Below are 24,036 nucleotides of genomic sequence, written 5' to 3'. Positions count from 1 at the left end.
AAAAGACAGAATAGAGTTCCAGAGAGAGAGAGAAAGAGACAGAAGAGCTAGCGCACAGACCGTGAGGCAGGACACAGAAGATTCAGCAGGTTGAAGAAGCAGATAGTCAAGCCATTACAAGGCCCGTGTTTCTGAAGCTAAAAGGAGCCTAGGTTGTGGAATGTGGGTTTTGATCTAGATGAACTAGACAGTTATCAAGAGTTTCAACCAAGGAAGCTACAAGGTCTGGTGTTTGCTTTCCAAAGATCAGTTTGACCTCTATGTGGAAAATGAGTCACGTGAGACCAAGAGTAGAGTGTCAATTATGCCATTGTCATGGTGTGAATTGACTATTGATGTTATTGCTTAGTTGATTGTTTAGTTATGATTTAATATTTTGGTGAATATCATTACCACTTATTTCCTTGCTAATATCATTACCAACTAAAATAGCTGAATAGCACTAATATTTTAAACCAGTAAGGGGAAGTGGGGTTCCTTGCACTTTGCTCCAGGAGGACTTGAAGATACTTGTCCCCAAGACATTTTCTGTAAAAATTTGAGACTGTGCACATTTTTCTGGAGAGCAGGTTGGACGTTTCCATCACTTTCTAAAAGGGGTCTGTGGCCCCCAAATGATGACTTAAATGCCTAAAAAAAGGAGACCTAAGAGGTCACTTCCTGAAGCCTGGTCCCAGCTCTCAAATCTGAACACTCTAGGAGATCTGTGAGAATGAGAATGTTGACGCTGAGTTGTCATATCAGACTGAGGAATTGCACTTTCCTTCATCTGTACCCTTGTTGGAGTAAATAGAATTGGGGACTTTTTTTCCCCTCTGAGGAGAAGTTCGTTTATTCATTAGAAATATAATCTACAACTTTGTTTATTCAAACTCTGTTCTCTGAGTTTCTCTGAGTTTTAAACTAGGCAAGTTCACTTCCAAAGTGGCCTGAGGTGGTCCTTATCATAATTATTCACTGTGGACTTTACCCAGGAATCTGTGAATCCAAATATCCATCTACTCTTCCATCCATCCAGGCATCACCCAACATCCACCCACCTACCCTCCTCCCCACCCTCCCTTCATCCCTCCTCCATACACTGATCTTCCCACCCTTCCATCAGTCCGTGCCCTCACCAGTCTGTCCTTCCGTCCATGGAGCCGGTTTACCAGGCTCTCTGCTCCCCTGTTTACTCAGATAGTGAAGCATCTGCCTGCAACATGGGAGACGATCTCTGGGTTCGATCTCTGGGTTGGGAAGATCCCCAGGAGAAGGGAATGTCTACCCACTCCAGCATTCTTGCCTGGAGAATTCCATGGACAGAGGAGCCTGGCGGGCTATAGTCCATGGGGCTGAAAAGAGTCAGACACAATTGATGACTAACACTTCACTATTTTCACTTTTCTCATGCTAGAGCTAGGACAAGGGCTGCTGCTGCTGCTAAGTCGCTTCAGCCGTGTCTGACTCTGTGCGACCCCATAGACGGCAGCTCACCAGGCTCCACTGTCCCTGGGATTCTCCAGGCAAGAATACTGGAGTGGGTTGCCATTTCCTTCTCCAAGGACAAGGGTTAGGAGACTCCAATTCTTATCCTCACACCACTGTGAGTCCTTGACAAAAGTCTCCTGCGAAACCTCCATGGAACCCTTCACTTCTATTAGAGTACAGTTAGAAAATCTCACTTCAGAAGTTGAAAACTACTTTGAAAAAAAAATTCAAGTGCTCTTCCTGCTTAGTGACATAGTTTTAAGTATTCCCAGTAGTGCTCTGGAGCTGGGTCTAGATGAATGGAGGCCCCTTTATCAACTCTTAATATTTTAGATGAGTAACGGCTTCTACCTTGTGTCAGCGGGTGGTGGGAACCCAATAGAGAATGTGGAGTAGAGGCAGGGCTGAGGGGGAAAGGGCTGGCTGCATAGAGCGGGCAGAGAAGGGAGCTGATGGTCACTTAGCTTCTGGGGCTGTCTTTTGCCCCCAAACCTTGGTCTAGAGACTCTGAGCCTGCATGATCCGTGTGTGCGCCTGGACGCATGATGTAGGAGGAAGCGCTCGTGGCCTGAGGTTCTTTCAGTTTCCGAAGCATTTTCGACATGTACCTATCATATTCCCGCTCGCCTTGTAAAACAAGCATTTTCATTTAATACAGTGAGGTCTTTGTATTCTGAACAACAAACACATGGTCTAAGGCTCGCGGACACAACCTGCCTTTTTCTTCAACACTCTCTGCTACCCACCCCCAACCCCAACCAGACTCTGTCCGCCCTTACAAAGCCCAGCATCAGCAGAAATATGTTTACAAACAAGGGCTCCCAGAGAACAGTGTCAGTAGCTCAAACAATCCTCTAGAACACGCCCCCAACTCTGTCCTTGGAATCCCTGTGAACGGTGTGTGTCGCTGGCAGCTGCTTTCATGGAAGACGTCCTGCCTTTCCATCTTTCCATCTGTCTTCGTGTCTGGCTTCCTCTGTCTTCTTCCACTTATTCATTCAAACTGAGGGTCCTGGACTGAAGGGGCAGTTGGATGTGGGCTTGGGATATCTGGAAAACAGAGCCCCGACAGGGAGTGGCTTGAGAACAGCGACACAGACCCACACACACCCAGCTTGCCGTGTCGTCTGAAGCAGACGCTGATTGAAGGAGGATTATTCATTGAGTGGATGTAACAGTCGCATGGTGATCACGCAGCTCTAGATCATTTTTCTAGCATTAGCAGCAGCCGAAGCGATTCTTTTGTTACTCTCTCAAACTTGAGTCTACTGTAGCTCCCTATTACCTACACATGGTAAGGATAATAGCTAACATATTTAGCATGTAATATGTGCCAGACACTGTTCTGAGGATTTTGCGTGTATTAACTCTTTAATCTTCACAAGGACCCTCTGAAATAGATACTCTTATAATCCCAGTTTTCCATATTGAGAGAGCTGAGGTATGGGAAAGTTAAGTGACTTCCCGAAGGTCAAGTACTATATAGAATTAGTCCCGGAGTTCACTACATCCCACTACAAACCCTCTAGGTCAGAATAGAATTCCTTAGCATCACATTCAACTTCTTCCCCACGCATTATTGTCTACCATAACATTTCCTAGTTCCTCATATCAGGGATCCTCAGCCTCAGCACAGCGGAGGTATTGGAAAGGGTGATTCTCTGTTGTGGGTGTTTGTCCCAGACACTCTAAGATGTTTGGCAGCATCCCTGGCCTCTGCCCACAAGAAGCAGAAGCAGCCTCCCTTCCCTGGCCGCGTTGATCAAAAATGTCTCCAGGAACATGACCACATGTTCACTGGTTGAGAACAATCATCTTACGAGGACTCGTCTGATGAAACAGAATTATCTGGTGTTCACAGAACACTATTCCCACCCCCTTGCTTTTTCAGGCTTTGAAACTTTTTTAGTGTATTGGGGTATAGTTGCTTTACAATGCGGTGTTAGTTTCTGCTGTATAGTAAAGTGAATCCGTGATACATGCACCCCCTCTTTTTTAGATAGTAGATTCCCTTCTGTTAGGTCACCACAGAGCCCTGAGTAGTGTTCCCTGTGCTGAACAGCTGGATCTCATTAGTTATCTACTTTATACATAGGCCCTGGGTCAGAAAGAGCCCCTGGAAAAGGGCATGGCAGCCCACTTCAGTATTCTTGCCTGGAGAGTCCCATGGACAGAGGAGCCTGGCGGGCTACAGTCCATGGGGTCGCAAAGAGTTGGACACGACTGAGCGACTGACACTTTTACTTTTCACTTTATACATGTCAGTGTTTATGCCAATTCCAGTCTCCCAATTCATCCCACACCCCCTCTCCCCCTTGATATCCATAAATTAATTCTCTGCATCTGTGTCTGTTTCTGCTTTGCAAATAAGTTCATCTGTACCATTTCTCTAGGTTCCACGTGTAAGTGATGTTATACTATTTGTTTTTCTCTTTCTGACTTACTTCACTCTGCTTGACAGTCTACAGGTTCTATCCACATCCCTGCAGATGGCACGATTTTGCTCCTTTTATGGCTGAGTATTATTCCACTGTATATACATATATACCATATCTTCTTTATCCACTCCTCTGTTAACGGACATTTAGGTTGCTTCCATGCTCTGGCTATTGTAAATAGTGCTGCAATTAACATGTGGATGCATGGATCTTTTTTGATTATGTTTTTTTCCAGGTATCTGCCCAGGAGTGGGATTGCAGGGTTGTATGGCAGTTCTATTTTTAGTTTTTGAAGGAACCTCCATTACCATTCTCCAGAGTGGCTGCACCGATTTACATTCCCACCAACAGTGGAGGAGTGCTGTCTTCTCTCCACATCCTCTCTAGCATTTACTTCTTTCACACTGGGTTTCCCCTTTGACCCTGTAGGGTCCTGGGCCTCCTCCCCTCAGTCTTCTCCCTATTCCAGAGTCTTTGAGTTCCTCAACACCTTTTACGGCTAGAGAGGAAACACTAGCCTGTCTGGGTTATTGATCTGCTTGTACTTATGCTTTTTTGTTTTAAAAAAATGGTCACCTATTTCCAGCTTTCTGTTTAAAATCTGCTGAAGATTCCACAGGAGCTTGAATTAAAAGCTCAGTTCGTTCCATGCATTCGGTGATTATATATTGGCTGGAATTTGTTTCAGGGCCCAGGCTAAGTACTCAGAGTATGAAGTCAGAGGTGATACGACCCTGCACCTCTGGAGTTTGTGTGATGGATGATCAGAGTTTGAGAACAACTTAGAGATTCAGCTCTCCACCCTCTCCTAGTTGAGTAAATGAGGGAACCAAGACCCGGAAGGTAGATGATATTTGACCAAGGTCAGTTAGAGAGCAAGCTCAAAGCTGAGCTAGATCATTCTCCACCTAGTGGAATAAAATTTAAATTCTGAAGTCCTAGTGAACGATTAAATACCGCTTACCCACCTGGAGTTTTAAAGAGTTCTTTTGAGTTGAGTCATAATTTATTATTTGTTAGTGGATATTTAAAGAATAGAAAACTCATATCTGAAAAGTATATCAGCCCTCTTTTCAACATTTTTGCTTATATTCCATGCCTTTCATTCTAAGTCTTTAAGGCTGAAGGGCTCCGGATTGCCCACAGCCCTGGACAGGGCGTCCGGAGAAAGGAGTCCTGGTTCTTTCAGCTCTGTGACTCTTATCAGTAAGAGCATCATGAAATCCCTAGCTAATGATCCCTACCCTGATGGACTCTGTTTCTGAAAACCCCCCAAAGAGTCCCTGTTGTCTATGGAATAAACTTCAAGTCTCTTTGCCTGGCATTCACCACCCTACACATTCTAGCTATGCCATTTCCCGCCAAGAGCTCCTGCAGTGCCATCAAAAGCGCATGTCTTCTCCATCTCCAGAGTCACCTTCCAATGACCACAGCTCTTGACTGCTAGAAAGCTGGTCTGCCCAGCCTCCCACCCGCCACCCCTCCTCTCCCACCGGATTCCTTGTGCAAGCTTAGTTCTCATGTCACTCGTCCAAGAAAACTTCCTGGAGCCTTCTTGTCTGAATCAAGTGTTCCCTCCACTGAGCTCTTTGGCTGATACCTCCACTAGAACCTAACTCTATTATGCTTTATTTATTTATAATTAAAAACTTCTCCTTGGTCCTCATGTAGTCAGTTTTCCCCTGACTGGCCAGCATAATTCAGAACTTAGGAACGTGAACCCTAGAGACTGATGGCCTGGGTTTGGATCCCACCTCTGTCATTTGCCAGCGAGTTACTCTGGCTCGGGCTTGTCCGAGGGTCAGTTCTCTCGTCTGTAAAGTGGAGGTAACAGCGCTCGGATACCTGTGGAGGGAACCCGAGCTACTCTGCACAAGGAGCCGGGCACAGTGCCTGGCATGCGGTGCGCACTTGGCAAACGTCCAGTCCCATCGCGCCCCCTGCTTTGGAGAGTGATTCCAGATGCCCCCAGCCCAGCAAAGCAGGGATCTGCCTGTCTGGCCACATCCCTTCCTTGTCTCTGGTTTGCCTTCTCACTCCCCGAAAGGCTCACCCCTAGCTATGTGCGCCAGGATGAGGTGACAGCAGGCTCGCCCCAGAGAAGCTTTTGTTTCCAGAACGGAGCCCACACTGTCTAGGGTGTGTTTTCACGTAACTTGTTGTGGGCCTCTGCCGGTTAGGAAACTCACATCACTGGCCTCGCCCATGTGGGAATCCTCTCTATCCCCCCGAGCTCCCTGGATTGGCAGGCAGCAGGCGCTCAATGCCTCCTCCGATGCTATTCTGTAGATGAAGACCCGTCTTCTTCGAGGTGGACCCAAGGCCGACTCATCCATTAGCTGCAATTGACACAATGCCTGAGGTCCACAGCACTTTGAAGAGGCCCATAAAAATGGCTTTTTTTTTTTTAGTTAGAAGAAAAAAGCTAGTATAATAATACATATATGATAATGAAGCCACCCTTCATTATATATACTTAAACATGTAATATAAAGATTATATAAATCTTTATATATATACCCTTTATGCCCTTCATATGTATAAAGATTATATACATCTTTATACCAATGCAGTCATAAAATATAATTATATATATTTAGGGAGAAAGAAAAAGCCTCCAGGGTCCATGAAAGTCATGATGCCACCCTGGATGGAAGGAATTTGCACCAGATCAATAGTACCTTCGTGGGAAATCAGGGCACACGTTCATGTCTCATCACTCCCAATTTAGAAATCTCCCTATGTTTGAAGAAAAGCCCCAGAAGCGATTTCACCACGATCTTCTTTCAGAGATGAGAAAAGGAGGCCAGAGAAAGCACGACTTGCCTCGGGTCACACAACTTAGTCACACAGCTAACGGCTTTCCTGACCTCTGGTTGCTCTTCTCAGTATTTTATGCAATCGACCCAGTGCCCACCAATGCCAACCTCCTATTCGATGGACAGACATTCGAGGGCCTGGAGACAGAGGGGCTTGCTCACTGTCACCAGCACGCCTGTCCTGCCTCCAAGTCAGGACTCTTACTCCAGTCCTACAAAGACGAGTCCACACCTCAGAGTCTTCCCGTTGAGTTTCTTCACAAGTATTGGGCAGAAATTTCATTTGTTCATTCATTCATTCACTTGCTCATTCATCTATGCAACAAGTGTTGATTGAGTACTTAGGTTCTCAGCACCCTCTTAAGGCTCTAAATGCAGAGATGTAAAGAGATGTATACTCTTTACCTTCTCAGAGCCTCATTCTCCCCATTTGTGTGAGTTGTGAACGTAACGTCTTAGAGAGTTCTTGGGAGAAGTGAATGAAATAATTAAGGTCCTTTGTACACGTTAAAACTTCAAGGAGTCTTAAGAATGCTTCTTGTCTTGTTATCACCGACAGAGTGTGTAATTAACATAAGGAAGAGTAAAACGAGTATATGAGAAAATAAGTATTAAGTAAAAAATGATTTCTGCTTATATTTAGCCATAGAAAACTTAAGGCATTGGCTAAGCATCTGGCTTTGGAATCAGAGAGCTGGCACCAAATCCTGTTTGTGTTGTTGTGAGTCAGATGACCTTTGCCCAGTCAGTCCAACTCTGAGTTTCAGTTTCCTTACCCATAAGCAGGGACCAAGAGAACTTACCCCGTAGAGTAGGTATGGTAATTCAGTGAGATGATACACATAAAGGTCTTGGTCTTGTACATGCTGCTGCTGCTGCTAAGTCGCTTCAGTCGTGTCCGACTCTGTGCGACCCCATAGACGGCAGCCCACCAGGCTGCCCTGTCCCTGGGATTGTCCAGGCAAGAACACTGGAGTGGGTTGCCATTTCCTTCTCCAATGCATGAAAGTGAAAAGTGAAAGTGAAGTCGGTCAGTCATGTCCAACTCTTCGAGACCCCATGGACTGCAGCCTACCGGGCTCCTCCGTCCATGGGATTTTCCAGGCAAGAGGTCTTGTACATGGCATACCATCCATGGTGGCTTTGTTTATTTCTCAGGAGGTTCATGCAGCTTGTAGAGCCCTTAGAACAAATCAGATCCTAGAGATAATGTAAGGAGGCAGACGTGGTGATAATAGATCTTCGTGATTGCATAGTATCAACTCTTATTGTGTCTGTGTCGCCTTAACAGAAGGACTGGTGCTAGCGTTAAGGATCGGCAGGTTTCTCAGCAGAGGGTACATCCCCGTACTTGAACATCCAGCTGGGGCCTGATACAGGGGATGCCCTGTGACTGTGTTGAAAGAATTGGTGAATGGACAGATTAATAAATCAGAAAGGACTTGAGGATGTTGATTTAGGGAAAAGAAGAGCCAAGGATAACACAGTGAAAAGCCTCAGACATCTCTAGGGCTCCCTTGGGTAAAGCGTACTGAATAACTCTGTGGGTTCCTGCAGTCCAGATCCTGCACCATTGTGTGGAGAGGAATGGGAAGTGATTTTGGCTCACTCTGGGTGAGCCCTGGGGCTTCCCAGGTGGTGCTAGTAGTAAGGAATCCACCTGCTAATGCACAAAATGAGGGTTGGAGAAGATCCCCTGGAATAAGAAGTGGCGATCCGCTCCAGTATTCTTGCCTGGGAAATGCGTGGAGAGAGGGGTCTGGTGGGCTACAATCCATGGGGTTGAAATGAGTCAGACTCGACTGAGCATACTGGTGAGCACCGAGAAATGCCCCCAGGTGCAAAGGCCTTGCTCTTCAGGGGCTCAGAAGTTGTCTGATTCTGGAGATACACAGTCACTTGTAGAGATGTACAGGCGATTCAGACGGGAGGTTGGCTGTTAAAGGTTGTTGAATGATTTTTGAGGGAACCTCCAGTCCTGACTGTGCCTGATTCTGTGAATGTGAAGGGTGGGCTTGGGGCTGCTGTGAAGTGTGTGGGCGGCAGGGGGCTTTGGCTTGAGGGCTTTCTGAGAAGCAGTGTGATTATCTCTGAAGTTTGTGGGTCTTCAAACCATCAAAAAGACCAAAGGTCAGTGCTCTTCTCTGGGGCAGCTCTAATGTCAGCACCCCTGAGTCTACCAGGGGCTGCTTCTTGCTACAATAACTTTTAAGGGTGAACAAAGGGAAACATGTAACTCTTCCTCCTCCTCTCTTCCCCTCCTCTTCATCCTCTGACTCCTCTTCCCCTCCACCCCTGCCTCCCTCTCTTTCTTCCTTATCTTCTCCCTCTCCTCCCCCACTTCCTTTTTTAAAGCCCTTATGAACCAATTTCAATGACAACGTGTGAAAAAGAGAGTGATGAACAGGTCTGTCTATTTCAGAGAACAGCCTCAGAACGGATAAAGTTTAACCACACAGAAGAAGGGGGAAAATGGTCCCAATTTGGAGGAAAAGGCACAGACGTTTATCATTAATACCGATTAAACGGCATAGCTAACATTTATCATGTGCTATGCAGATGAATATTTGTATTCTCTCACTAAATCCTCAAAATGTCACTGTGCCTTAAGTACTGTTATTATCAGTTTACAGTTGAGAAAACAATCAGGGAGGTGAAGGGATTTTGCCCAAGGCTACCAGCTAACAAGCAGCAGAGCTGGGATTCCAACAGATAAGTCTCCACAGTACAAATGCTTCAGTTCAGTTCAGTTCCGTTGCCCAATCATGTCCGACTCTTTGCTTCCCCCTGGACTGCAGCACGCCAGGCCTCCCCGTCCATCACCAACTCCTGGAGCTTCCCCAGACTCATGTCCATCGAGTCGGTGATGCCATCCAACTATCGGCAGCTCCCATGTGCCAAGTTTGGATACGTTTATTGTCTCATTAGTTCCCCCTCCAACAAGCAGAGGTAGATCGCGTCATCCCTATTTTACAGATGAGAAGACTAATTCTACCAGAGAGATGCTCTGACTTTCCAAGTCACGTGCTCGTGCATGGCAGAGCCAGCGTCTGAACGCATGTTTGCTGGTCTCTAGAACTCTGACTGTGCCATGTTCAGAGAGCCTGATTTCATGTCCGTGAAGGAGGCAGCCTGGAGAGTCATAAACCAGAAGGAAACACAGGTGCACCTTGAGCTCCTAAGAGCACTTTGCCATCCCCAGTGTGTTATGTAAGTCTGTGTATTAATACAGAAAATGGATTTTTAGGAACCCTTAGGCATACTCTTGTCCACCTTGCCTTGCATTCAAATGGCCTTAAATAGTTTACAAGGAAATATGCATCCATTTATCTCCTTCTCTGTCTCCAAAAAAAAGAAAACCTGTGAAGTATACAGAATGAGACTGTTTAATCCCTAGAATACAAATGGGAAAACAGCCTCAGAGAGTTGAATGAGCTCATTCAAGGTCACAAGGCTAGTGTTAAAAAAAAAAAAGAAGTGGTGAGCAGACCGATAATATCAGGGACTTTTTGGGTGACGGTTCCCAGCAGGGAAAAAGAACACAGGCAGGGAGCAGACACAGGCGCCACCATGGATGCTGGTCACGCTGCTCTGCCTAGACCTGCAAAGGAAAATCTGGCCCCACCCACGGGGCCAACAGAGGAGATGCCTGAGCTAATCTTGACCTTGTGAATTGCTCCAAAAGGTCACTCTTGATACCCCAGCCTCTCACACCCGGAGGGAGAGACAATCAGAACTCAGCATAGTGTGGAGAAGCCCCTAGCCAAGAGTGATTTCTTCCAAGCCTTCTCCCTCCACTGAGCCTAAGGAGCCATCCTTTGAGCCAAGGTATGCCGGCCTGGAGGAATGAGGATGCTGAAGTCCCTGGGGAACCTGCCTGGTGCTGCTGAGTCCTCCAGGGTCACTCTGGTGGTCCTCCCCCACCACTGAGCCCAGTGCAGGGGCCATGGGTATACTTAACCCGAATCTGTCTGTTTTAATCACCCTCCTCTAGACAGATAAAAGCTTTCCATAGGATTGCTCTTTCAAGCATTTCTCTGTGGCTTTGATACCAGCCATTAAACCATGGAAGGGAAAACAAAACAAACAAACAAAAAAAAGGACCAGCTTCAACACTTAGCTTTTAATTTTTTTTAGCCTCTTGAAAGAAACCAGATTGTTGACCTAAATTCCCCCTTTCATCCCCACATCCTCTCACCTCTGCTCGTATTCCCCTGGCTGAGGTTCCACAGCTAGTGGACATCCTGAAGTTGGAGGGCCTGAAATGGCCTTCCTTTCCCTCCTCCCCACTCCTCCACGACCTTATATCCCCTTCAGTAGGAACCGAGGCAGGGACGTCTGAGAGACCTGAGGTCTCAGAGTTACAGAGGGTCTCAGATGGAAGGGACCTCTGTGACCATGTGATACAACCCTCCTATTCCATAGGGGAGAATTTGAGGATGCCCTTGGTGGGGGGTACTGCCCACCCATTGACCTATAGCAGCAACGTGGCAGAGCTGGGGCACAAGAACCTTGACCGTGGGCTAAGAGATTTTTTCCCTCTGGAGGAGAGCATCCTAGAAGACAGCTCTGGCTTTGGAGTCAGCCCAAGTAGGGTTCCCCTACTCTCCAGCTGGGATCCTTGGAGGGAAGTCAATTAGCTTCTCTGCACCTGTTCCTTCTCTGTCAAGGAATATCAGTCAAGCCCGCTTCACTGGGTTCTTATGAGCATGGAAGGGGTTGTCTGTGCTTAGCCAAGAGACCGCTACGTTGACCATTATTATTACCATTACACTTGTCCCTTGGTATCCCCAGTGCATTTGTTCCCAGACCCACCGCAGTTACTGAAACCTGTGGATGCTCAAGTCCCTTGTATTCAATGGCATAGAATTTGCATTGGTCTACACACTTCCTCCTGTGTACTTTACATCAGCGCTAGGCTACTTAAAATGTCTTATGCAATGTAAATGCCAGTGCATGTCAAGGTCCCCCTAGCGGAGGTCTGGCTCACCTGTAGGGGAACTGAACTTGAAATTAGGAGTCTTGAATTCCACTCCTTCCCCCCACTGAGTGCTGTGTGACCTTAGGCAGGTTGACCTCACCCCTCTGAGCCTGTTTTCTCATCTGTAAATAGCACCTATTACCCAAGGTTGCTTGTGAGGGTAATAGGAGACATCTTGGCCCAGAAGCAGCTATACACGTGCTCAATACCCAGCAGGGGCTCCAGCTGGAATGCAGGAGCATCTCTTTCCTGGGAGGAGCCTTTCCTGTGAGGTGGCCACACCACCCACTTTTATATCCTCGAAGTACTTCGTGCCCTGCCCACAGTAGGAGTTAAGCTGAGACCATGTGTTGCAACCAAGAAGGGTACTGAATTGAGTACAAAGCAGCAAACAATTTTAAGAAACTTCAGGGGGAGAGCTTTAAAAAACATGCTGAATGATAGTATTATAGTTTGCTAGGGTTATCATAATAAAGCACCATGACTTGCTGGCTTAAACACAGAGATCTATTTTCTCACAGCCCTAGAGACGAGGAGTCTGGGATCAAAGCGTCTGCGGAGTTGGATTTTCCGAGTCCTCTGCCCTTGGCCCGTATAGGACACCTTTTCCATCCTATGTCTTCATGGTGTCTTCCCCTCGTAACTGCATCTCTTCCCCTTAGGACAACCATTATGATGGATTAGGGCCCACCCTAATAATCTCACTGTAGCTTAATTATCTCTTTAAAGAGCTATCTCTAGATAAGTTCACGTTCTGAGGGATGAGGGCCTAGACTTCCACCTAGGAGTTTTTTGAGGGGAACACATTTCAGCCCATGGCAGATGGAAGGGAAGATGGGAGGCAGTCAAGAGCAGGACAGCATCCTTGAAGAAAAGATGAAGAACATTGCAATATAGAACCTGGACATAAGCAAAGCGGAGTCAGAAACCCATAGGCCAGGAGGCTAGCAATGGGGGTTCAGATGCTGAAGGACAAAGCAGGGAGGCACCCCAAACTCCAGACAGACAGCTAGGCCCGGGCAAGCCTCTGGTCCCAGTGAAGCGAGGCAAGTCAGGTAGAACCGGTGAAAAGCTAATCATGAAGAACCGGTGATTCTTAGTCCAGTTTTTGAGGCCCCAGGCAGGAGAATGACGCGGAAAGCAGCCTGTTTGCAGTTCAATTCCACTTGCTTGTGTTGGGCTGCTGGACTTACAGAAATGTTTCTGGAGGGGGTGGGGCATGCCTTCAGACAGCCCAGGATAACAGGTGTGGCACTTCGTGCAGTGATGTAATTAAGAAGTTGGGTCTGGGACTCCTATGGACATGCATTCTAAGCTGTGTTGCTTTGGACAAGCCACTACCTTTCTGAGCCTCTGTTATCTCTGCAGAATGGGCTGTGTTGGTAGTTTTGCTGTGAGGATTAAGTGAGAGGATTCATGCAAAGCACGTGGAGCTTAGTAAGCGCTAAACAGTGTGATTATATTAATAATATAATGGTGCTCTTATAAGGCACAGAGCGATAGAGGTGTCCCCCCACTTCCCTTCTCTTGCCTTCCCTGTTTCCTCCCTCCCTTCCTTTATTTTATACTTTTAATGACAGACTCTCTGCAGCACCTGCAAGGTACCAGATGCTGTGTTGGATGTTGGGCATTTAGAAGTGAACCAGATAGAGATATACTCAGGAAGCAGACACTGAATGCGTAATTACCAAACAGATGTCTTTTAGGACAGGGAGGAGTATGATGAATGGGTGGGAGGAAGATCCGTCTATACCTGGGTTGGAGTGGCATGGTCACACAACACTGCCCTGGGGCCGTGACCGTGCAGGGATCCTGAGAATGATCCTGACCCCAAAGCCCAGACAGTTCTCCCGGTGTGGCCCGGGTGAAGGTTTTGGGAAACTCCCTACAAGCCCTTCTGCGTTTGAGCTTGCCCCCATTGTGCATGCCCTCTATCTCTGGGGTGAGATGAGACCAGGGGAAAAAAAAAGAGAGAGACAATAAAAATAAATAAACATCGAGCTTCTGCTGGGATATGCAGCCCTTTCACAGCAAATCTGGGCTGCCAGAAGACAGGGACACATCAGAGAGACTAGGGTTCACGTGTCTGATGCTGGTCATGAGACCCAGGGCAGCCCCCTTCCTGGGCCTCCACTTCATCCATGCAGGTGCCCTGGACGTGTCATTGGCTCTGGCACTTTCATTGCCTGCTTCCACGTGCTTATAGCTTTGAGGCAGGCTTATGCTAATTAGATTTAGATGGTGTGCAGGATTGCCTGTGGCCATTCCGTGAGGATGTGTCCCCCGGCATCAGCCCCTAGTACCGCTCAGATGGTGCCAGCGTTCAGACTGACTCTCACTGTTTCTTTCACCCTGTATCTTCCTGGAGAACCAAGGGGAAGGATGGGGTGGAGGGGTCCTGGCATTCACCCATGTCCTCCAGAGAACACTGTTCCCTGTCTGGTTTGGAGACACACAAAGGACGTGTCCTCTAAGCACACAAGAATTGGCAATGGCGTGAGGCATTCGATTCAAATCAACACACATTTTTGAAGCATCTCCTCCTTACAAGGAACCATTCTCGCAGGGAACAAAAGAGCTCTTAAACTGTAGCAGGGAGATCGCTTACTCCCAACTCCTCCTTCTCATAAAAGGGAAGTAAGGCCTGGCAGCCAAAGAGACAGTGTGACTTGTCCCCAGCAAGGTCATGCAGCAGCCCGAGAGCCCAGACCTCTGGTCCCAGGTCCCCAGTTCCAAGCTGGTGAAACAGCGGTGTCTCCCATCCAGCCCTCTGAAATGTGACTGCTGTTGATTACTTTATTTTTGCACAGAAATAAATCCCATTCACCACTACAACCCACCCCCCCACCCCATCCCTATTGAAGTTCAGTGATTTCCTTTCACCACTAACACCCCAGGTAAATATTTCCCTCTGAACTTCTGAAGCCCCTGCTTCAAGGTTCTGGTTTCCCTTAATGTGTTTCCTCTTGGTTCCACTGAAAACCCTCCCTTGGCCCTTCCTCTCTGCCTCCTGGGGCTGGTCCTCGGCTCCACGTCGCAGAGTCCAGCCTTTCTAGTTGATTCCCTCTTTTCTCTCGACTACAAACAGAGGTGACTGAGGCCCGTGTACCCCAGTCCCAGGAAGGTCCTGACCTGAGGGCGCCCTACAGACGTGTAAACATTTTACCTTGCTGCCCCAGCCAGTCGCTTTCCAAAGGCAACAGGAAAGCCAGGCCTGAGAGCCCCTGGCCAAATAAAAACCTGCAGAGAGAGGAGAAAAAGAGAGAGGGAGAAAGGATCCTGTGTCAGATGTGAATTTTCTCATTAGAAGAATTTTCTGTTGAAGGGGGAGGGGTTAGCCAGGAGAGGAAGAGAAGGTGAGCAGAGAGGTGGGATGTGATGAGGGCAGGGATTGTTGGGGGGGTGGGCGGGGAAGGTCAGGGAGGTGGAGGGTGAAGTCCAGAAGCCTGTTCTCTCATACTTCCTGTAGCTAAGACCTAGGGAAGCTCATTCCAAATGTGGAGTCAGAGCTTTGGCCTTGGAGAGGTCAGTGGGGAGGTGGCTTTTAACATACAAGGCTCTTAACAGTAGCAAAGCCAAGGGGTGGGGTGGGTGGGTTATGATTTCTGAGTAGAGTTTGCCAGTAAATTTGAGGAGGACTTGTGCTTTTTTGAGCCCTCATCCTACCAGCTCTTGACACCTCGGTCACATTGTCTTCAGGGTACCCACTCTCTCTGCTGTTGCTCCATTTTGTTTTTCGTCCTTTCCCCCTTTTCATCCTTGACAACACTCTGAGACCCTCTAGCATTTTAACAATGTACTCCCATCTGGACAACCACGGTGTGCCAAGGACGGTATAGCCACTATGTCTTTTAAGCACGATAGCATATGTAAAGAGGGATACAGAGGAGGGGGTTGAGATCCACAGAGGTGAAGCGATTTGCCCCGGAGGTACCGCCAGTCATTGTTGTCATCAGGATTACCCTGAGTCCAAAGGTCCTGCTCTTTGTGTCCGGCCAAGAACACACTCTGTCTTCTGATTCTCCCTGTCCTTTATCCAGGGAGACATAGATTCCTGCCTCTGATTCTGTTTCACCTTTTCTCTTCTCCCACTCTGTTCGGAATCATCCATGTGCGCATCCGTGGGACACTTGCTGAGTACCTGCTGTGTACAACCCATAGTGCGAGATGCTGGGCAGGGCAGAGATGACCCAGCCCGAGTCATCATTCTCAAGAAGCGTCCTGTCTCGGGGAGACTCCAAAACCAGAGAGTAAATGTCCAGTTTCCTAAAAGTACAAAGAATTCAGAGGAGAGAGTGATTATTCCTCACAGGACCATTAGGGAAAGCTTCCTGGGAGAGGTGGTTTCTGTTTTAGCCACTGGGAAACCTGGGATCACAGAAAATCCCCCGTGGACCAGGCATACGAGGGAAACCTCATTCATTCCCCTCCTTTGCTGGGGGGAGAACCAAGACCCACCAATACTTGGTGCTTCCTCAAGGCCTGAGAGCAGGTTGATACTGTAGGAGACCCTGGCCATCACTTGAAAGGTGGTAGAACAGGCAATGGTGATGGGGAGATGTAGGTGGACTCGGAAGCTTGGCCAAAACTACCATCCACGTCAGCTGCTAACAGATTTACACAAAAGCAAAGGCCCCAGTACCCACAAAGAAGTACACACTGTGTGGGCCTTCTCTATTGATTTTGCTAGAAGCTCTCTGTGCTCATTTGATGGGTGCTAATGGCAGAGGCACACTCAAAGTTATGGTGACCGCAACAATTCTCCAGCTGAAAGTAGGGGCTGTCCTCCTAAATGAGCATCTTTTATTCATTCTCCTATCCCTCCCTTTCTCCTCCCACCTAGCCTCATGTATCAAAGAACACTTAGAATACATTCTTAATTAGGAAGTCCTCTTCCCCATCCAACTTTTTGTCTGTGCCAAGGACACTGGGTATATTTCATAAAAGCTGGGAACAGGAGTTGATGAGAGTAAAGATAATCGATCCAGAGAGAATCTACTTAGTGACTTCCTGGTGTTTCCAGGCTAAGTCTAGAGATGTCTGCCTTGGAACTTTCCCAAACAGTCAACTGAAATTTGGGACAACCCAGGCAGGTGGTTTTATGCAGAGGGACCCCTGGTGACACTGATGGGGGAGAGGGAGGTAAAGTTAGTACCTAGGACGGTGATCGTAGGGTCTGATGGATCTAGGATCTAGTTGCCAACCAGTTGACCTTAAACCATCCATCTCTTTGCCTCCTTAAATTTCTGTTTCCTCCTCTGTTAACTTAATATCATCACTTTGAGGGTGCTAAATGGGTTAAATGAATTAATGCATATGCAGACCTTCACACAATGCCTCACTTGTGACAGAGGCCTGGTTTTACTTAATGATGGAGTCCCCAACATCTTTTTATGCTAAGAGGATGCCTTTTACTTTTGAAAACATTAGCATTGATGTTAGAGAAAAGCAGGTTTGAATTGGGTCTCAGGAAATTTGTCAGTGACTGGGTAACCTAACAAATACCTTCCATTTCCTGGGTCTCAACTCTCTTAACTTTCAAGTGAAGGAGTTGGAATTGGTGATGTTTAAAAAACCTTTCCAGCTCAGATAGTAAGTATGCCTGCCTTTCTTTGGGGGTGAATGTCAGAGCCAGTCAGGACTACTGTCGTGATACAAGCTTTGCAGCCCATGACCGTCACTTCTCCAGGCAACTTTCCTGGCAGTTCACCACCGCTGATCATTGATGAGTGCTGGTGGCTGATACACTGCTAGTTATGGTGACTGTAGTCGGAGCTGCGAAATGAGCACCTTCTGCTGATCATTTTCCCTCTCTGACTCTTCTCTTACCTCTCCCTCTCAGCACACATGTCATTCTACACCCAAAACACACTTTTGATTAAAAAAGCCCTCTTCCCCATCCAACGGTTTTGCAAAATCAAAGATTTTCAGATTTTAATTATTAGTAGTAGTACTGTTGTTTTCTTTAGCTCACGTATGTATTCTGCAAACAGATGTCATTTTTTGTGTGCCCCATACTCAGAACCAATCAAAGTGAAACCACATGGGTTAAAGTTGTGGTCAGAGCCTCCCAAAGCCACCTCATCCATGTTCTCCCTTCCTCTAGCCCTCACCTTGCCGTCGGGGTGGTCCGGGGGCTCACCAGGAGGCCACTGAGCGCAGTTTGTAAACGTCCTCTTCTAGGACATCCTGATAGGAATTTTATCAGAAAGAAAGAACTTCCCCCTTCCTTCCTCCACCCTTTATTTATTCATCTTTTTCTTTTGGGGCTACATAGGGCTCTATGACAAATGTTCTTATGCCTCACGTGACCGAGGATGGGTCGTGGGCATTCACACCGTCAGTGACCAAGGCAGCAGAGACCCACGCTACTTTTTCTCCTTGAAGACAGACCGGGCCCGGCAAGTGACCACCATCAATGCCCACCGCAGCTACCTCCCAGGCCAGTGGGTGTACCTGGCTGCCACCTACGACGGGCGGCTGATGAAGCTCTACATGAACGGTGCCCAGGTGGCCACCTCGGGGGAGCAGGTGGGCGGGATCTTCAGCCCCCTGACCCAGAAGTGTAAAGTGCTCATGCTGGGAGGCAGCACCCTGAACCACAACTACCGGGGCTACGTGGAGCGCTTCAGCCTGTGGAAGGTGGCCAGGACGCAGCGCGAGATCGTGCTGGACATGGGGACCCGCGGCCCCCAGGGCCCTCTACCTCAGCTGCTCCTGCAGGAGAACTGGGACAATGTGAAGCGGGCCTGGTCCCCCATGAAGGACGGCAGCAGCCCCCGCGTGGAGGTCAGCGGCGCCCCCGGCTTCCTGCTGGACACCAGCCTGGAGCCGCCGTTGTGCGGGCAGACGCTCTGCGACAGCCCCCAGGTCATCGCCAACTACAACCAGCTGCCGCGGCTCCGCCGGCCCAAGGTGGTGCGCTACCGCGTGGTCAACCTCCATGACGACGACCGGGAGAACCCCACCGTGAGCCGGCAGCAGATCGACTTCCAGCACCGGCAGCTGGCCGAGGCCTTCAAGCACTACAACATCTCCTGGGAGCTCGAGGTGCTGGAGGTGAGCAACTCCTCGTTGCGCCGCCGCCTCATCCTGGCCAACTGCGACATCAGCAAGATCGGGGACGAGAACTGCGACCCCGAGTGCAACCACACGCTGACCGGCCACGACGGCGGGGACTGCCGCCACCTACGCCACCCCGCCTTCGCCAAGAAGCAGGAGAATGGGGTGTGCGACATGGACTGCAACTACGAGCGCTTCAACTTCGACGGCGGCGAGTGCTGTAACCCCAACATTACCGATGTCACCAAGACCTGCTTCGAGCCCGACAACCAGTACAGGTAAGACATCGCGCTCCTCCCCTTTTCACCCGTGGGTGTGGCTCCTAACGCCCAAGGGGCTTGCGGGAATTTCCCAGTTTGCAAGGCAGACTGGACCAGGTAATCGCAGGACTGCAGGCAAGGTGGGGCTTCCCAGGTGGCTCCGTGGTGAAGAATCCGCCTGCCAGTGCCGGAGAGGCGGGTTGGATCCCTGGGTCGAGGAGACCCTCTGGAGCAGGAAATGGCAACCCACTCCAGTATTCTTGCCTGGGAAATCCCACGGGACAGAGGAGCCTGGCAGCCTGCAGTCCATGGGGTCACAAGAAGTCCAGTACAACTTAGCGACTAAACAAATATGCAAGGTTAGTGCCTTACCAAAATATTTCTGCATTGTTTCCTGTGGGCTCAGAGGGAGCTCTCGAGATCCTGTCTTCTCAAAGGGCTCAGAGTCTAAAACTGGACGACCTGGGCTGGGTACTAACAGCTGCAGTTATAAAGCACTCTGCCGTCCCGTGCAGTGGTCACTAGCCACATGTGACTGTTTTTAAATTAGTGAAGATGAAATGCAGTTTAAAATCCAGTTCTTGCGTTACACTAGCCACGTTTCCAGAATTCAGTAGCCACCTGGGGCTAGTGGCTACCAAACTGGACAGAGTCATATAACTGCTTCTGTGCTAGCAGAAGGGTCTGTTGGGCAGTTCTGGTGGAGCTGGGATGGGCTGGAGTCAGACAGACTGCATGCTTTCTCAGTCACTATGCCATGTCTGAATCTTCGGGACCCTGTGGACTGTAGCCTGCCAGGCTTCTCTGTCCATGGGATTTTCCAGGCAAGAATCCTGGGTTCAGATCTCGTCCCTTACTTTGTGACCTCTTACAAGCTGTGTCCTCATCTGTACAGTGGGAATGGCAGTGGCACCTACTTTGTGAAGTTGCTTTGAGGATCAAATGAGGGCAGGCAAAGCAAGTCTCTTCTCGGGGCTCGCAGGTGACTCCCTCTCAAATAAGTGCGTCTGCCGCTTCTTGAACAATGAAAGGCAGCGTGTAACATGCATAGGAGGTCAAAGAGGAACAGCTGACTTGCAGCTTGAACATTTTAGGGAAAGCTTAGGTACAGTGTGGACATCAGAGATTGAGTAGATTAGGCTGAGGGAGAAGGAGGATATTCAAGGCAGAGGAGCTTCACATATTGCTGAGAAGAGGATGGAAAGGGTGGAGGGCAGATTTTCTGTCTAACGCCTGACTTAGCCCCTGCCTTGTACTACAACTCTGACCAGCAATCCCCCAAAACACCAAGAGGTGGACCGTAGGTGATCACCATTTGATATGGGACCCAGGGGAACTAGTTTTAAGTCAGAGAGACAGTCCGCATCCACTTTCCTGACTTCCCAGATTCATGCTGAACTTTTCCATTCTGTCCAGCTCACAGGACCCTGGCCTTGCTGATGGCTTGATTGGTCGGCTCATTTGCCAACCTCTGCGGGTTTTCTGCTGACTCTTCTCTTTATGTCTCTCTCACAAGAGCAAGGGCCTCCCATGCACCGACAAAATACCTATGTGCAGAGGAATGACGATGCTGGCAAGAGAATGTCATGCCTGGCCCCAAGCCAGAGAGCACGTCAGCTCAGCCTTCTGGCACCAGGCGGGCCCCTGGACTCTCACCTTGGCTCAGAGATGGGGGCAGCCCGTGTAGGAAGAAGCCTTGGCATGTGGCAGGTTCCTTCCAGGTCACAATGCACTTTCATCTGTGCTCTCAGTTAGGCTTTGATGGCATTTGATGGGGATGACTAGCAGGGTTAGCATTTGTATTTGACTGATAGGGCTTTAGAGAGTGAAATGACTCAGCCAAGGTCCCAGGTCAGGAAAGACATTTGGCTAAATCACAAATGCAAGACTTCTGAGATGAATGTGATATATGCTCTCCTGAGCCAGACCCCAGGAGTTCCTGGGGTGCCCAGATAGAGTGGGCATGGGAGGATGGATGAAGAGCCAGGAATACTGGAAGTCACTCATCTGTTTGTCCATTTATCCATTCATTCACTCATGCAACAAATGTTTATTCAGCACCTTCCCAGTGCCAGGAGGTAAGCACCCTTATCCCTGCTTTGCAGAAGGAAATCCAGGCTTCAGAAGAAGGAAGGGACTTACCTGCAGTCACTCAGCTAAGGCAGGAAGAGCTTAGATTTGAGTCTTGCTCTGTTGACTCCAAAGCTTCCATGGAAGGGGGGTATTTTTAAATCCAAGGAGCAGTAAGAGGCAGAGTCAAAAAGCAGGAGTGACTGGTGAGGTGGCTTTCCTAAAGCCTTGGGAGAAAACTGCTGAGTATGGTTGGGTCAGGACCAAGGGCATCTGACCTCTGTGGTTGGGGTGCAGGGGCCGCGGGGCCCCCGGTTCCAGAGAGCTGACTATCAGCAGACAGTGCTGGCAGGTGCCAGAGGCCTCCTCTTTTCTAAGTCACGGGACCACATGTCCAGAATGTCCGTGAGCAGCCATGTGCCAGCGCTGTGACCACTCACACCAGGGCCTGTGTGTTTGCTGGCTGGAAAGTCCTGTGCCCCCAGAGAGCCCCACCAGGGATGTTTCACCTCCTGATGATGTGCCAGGGAGGGCACAGCATTCCGGCTGAATCGGCCCTCCTGTGTGCAGAGAGAAACCTCTGGAAGTTTGCAGAGAAATACTTGCTTGGTGACTTTTTAAAAAAGGAGGGAAAGAAGTGGGGAGGAATAAATGAATGAAAAAGGGAGGAAAGGAAGAGAGAGAGGAAGCTAGGAAAGAAGGATGACACCTGTAATAGAAAATTAGATTGATGTTGTCTTGATGATTTTTAATAAAGAGGTGAAGTTGTTTCATACACAAGGTATGCTCCTGCATTGCCTGCCTCCCTTCCTCTCTCCCTCTCTCTCTCTCTCAGTGGGTGAAAACAATAAAGATAATATTTCAATTACTACTTCTCAATCTATGGTACAGAACCAGTTTTGTTTCCTCTACATTGCCGACCAATTCTTTTATAACATAACAGCAAAAATGAATTGCTATGAACGAAGCACCCCCAAGAATGGTGAAGCAGTGTCACAGTTCTCTAAAAGTTTCTAAATGCTGTCTCTCCACTTCTGTACTGATTGTGCCATAAACTAATAAGAAGTGGTTGGTGCACGGCTTACTTAGACTGGTGCTGAGTAAAATTCATCATCCTGACAGTTTATGTAGCAGTTCCTTCGTGTAAAATAAGATCCACCAGTGATGCAGCAGTGCAGACTCCATCAGAGAATTACTGTTTCTTCTAACAGTTTCTCAGTCATTCTTTGCCTACTAATCCTTGGGCCCCCTTAGTCCATGTTCTCAGGAGTTCATGTGTTACTGGGGAGCACCCAGTCCTAGCAGAAGGCTACAGAAGACATCGAAATGATGTCAGATGTCAGACCTAGAAGCATCCTCAGAGATCAGTGGGTCCAAACCCTGCTTCCCCCATAGAGGGAAGATGAAGCCTAAGCTTGCACAGTCCATTAGTGGTCAAAGTGAGGTTAAGGATCCTCTAGGTTTCCGAGGCCCGGTCATCTGCTGTGATGCAGCTTCTCAGGACTGTGCTGACGTTCTTGCCTCTCACGGATACCTGCTCCCCTGCTCTCTGACCTTGCTGTCTTCTTCTGAACATTTGGGTTCGTGACATGCTGAGATGAGGGAGTTTGGAAGAGAATCAGATAAGGACTTTGGGTGTCCATGAGCCACTGCATAACTATTAGAGCTACAGTGGTCATGAGTTTTCCTTATTAAGAGGCCAGGATAAGGACACCTGAGTGAGGGTATGCACGAAGAAGGGGGCTGGGGAGTGGATGTGGGTGAGTGAACAGAACACTGAGAAAGCTGGGCCACCAAGAGGATGCAGCCTCAGCAAGGGGTCGGGGAGGGATGGGATGAGGAAGGGCTTGTAGAATAAGGAGTCATTCAGTATGGCTGGGGTCCAGAGCATAAGCAGAAAGGGGTTCAGTTTATCTCATGAAAAACTCTAGCCTGCCTCTGTCCCCTCTTTCACTTCTTCAGGCCCTCCTTACTTTCTTCCTTCCCTCCCTGCTTCCTTCCTGTTTTCCCTTCTTTTCTCTTTATTATTATTTTTTTCCTTCTTTTCTCTTTAAACGTTGAATGCTCCCTTTGTGCCAGCCCTGTCCCTACCCTTTTGGAGCTCACCATCCAGTAGATAATCCTGGCTACCCTGGCGGCTCAGACGGTAAAGCGTCTGCCTGCAATGTGGGAGACCTGGGTTCGATCCCCGGGTCGGGAAGATCCCCTGGAGAAGGAAATGACAACCCACTCCAGTACTCTTGCCTAGAAAATCCCATGGATGGAGGAGCCTGGCAGGCTACAGTCCATGGGGTTGCAAAGAGTCGGACACGACTAAGCAGCTTCACTCTCTTTGTTTCACTTATCCAGTGGATAAGCGAGATGAGCAAGCAAGGCATTGTGATCACTGGTGTGAAAGAAGGACCCCCGTCCCCACCCAGTCTCAGCCAAGAGGAGCTGCCTTGGAGGGGAAGCACAGGTCTTTTTATTGGACTGGACAGTTATAAAGACATTCCAATGACTCTTGGCCATTCTCTACAGTAGTGGAGACAAGCCAGGTAGACAAGACCTCATTTGCAGCCGTTAGCGATGTCTACAAACAGGTTAGAACGGACTTGGTGCATCTTTTTATAAATGAAATGAAAAACCTGGATGTTAATAGAAATCCCGGGTATCAGGAAATCCAGGGGCGGTTGACACATTGGGCCGGGCACACTTCATGGTGAGAGGATGTTGCAGCACATCCACCGAGTTCCTGGTGGACTCCTTCATGCTGCGAGCTCTGGCATCGCTAGGTGAACTTCACCTGGACATCTGTTGGTATGGAATAGGACAGGTAGGTAAAAGGAGACCTGTGACACCCTCACAGGGAAACCTTTTCTTTGTCTTCCCTGCATTATTATTTTTAATGTAACAAGGGCATTCCCCTGGGGTCATGCTTTGTTTTTTGGACCCAA

The 24,036-nt window shown here is 48.5% G+C and overlaps 1 protein-coding gene across 1 annotated transcript in view; it reads left to right on the top strand.

Annotated features, from left to right (window-relative positions):
* PAPPA (pappalysin 1) overlaps positions 1-24,036 on the top strand; it is a 258,399-nt gene that overhangs the window by 16,130 nt on the left and 218,233 nt on the right. Inside the window, exon 2 of the mRNA XM_061163313.1 lies at positions 17,986-19,048. Within this exon, the coding sequence (XP_061019296.1) occupies positions 17,986-19,048 (1,063 nt within the window). The remainder of the gene's footprint in view (positions 1-17,985; positions 19,049-24,036) is intronic.

The sequence above is a fragment of the Dama dama genome, chromosome 16 (genome assembly GCF_033118175.1).
Source record: "Dama dama isolate Ldn47 chromosome 16, ASM3311817v1, whole genome shotgun sequence".
In the NCBI taxonomy this organism is placed as follows: domain Eukaryota; kingdom Metazoa; phylum Chordata; class Mammalia; order Artiodactyla; family Cervidae; genus Dama; species Dama dama.
Note: the sequence above shows the minus strand (reverse complement) of the source record. Positions and strands in the feature narration are given on the sequence as shown.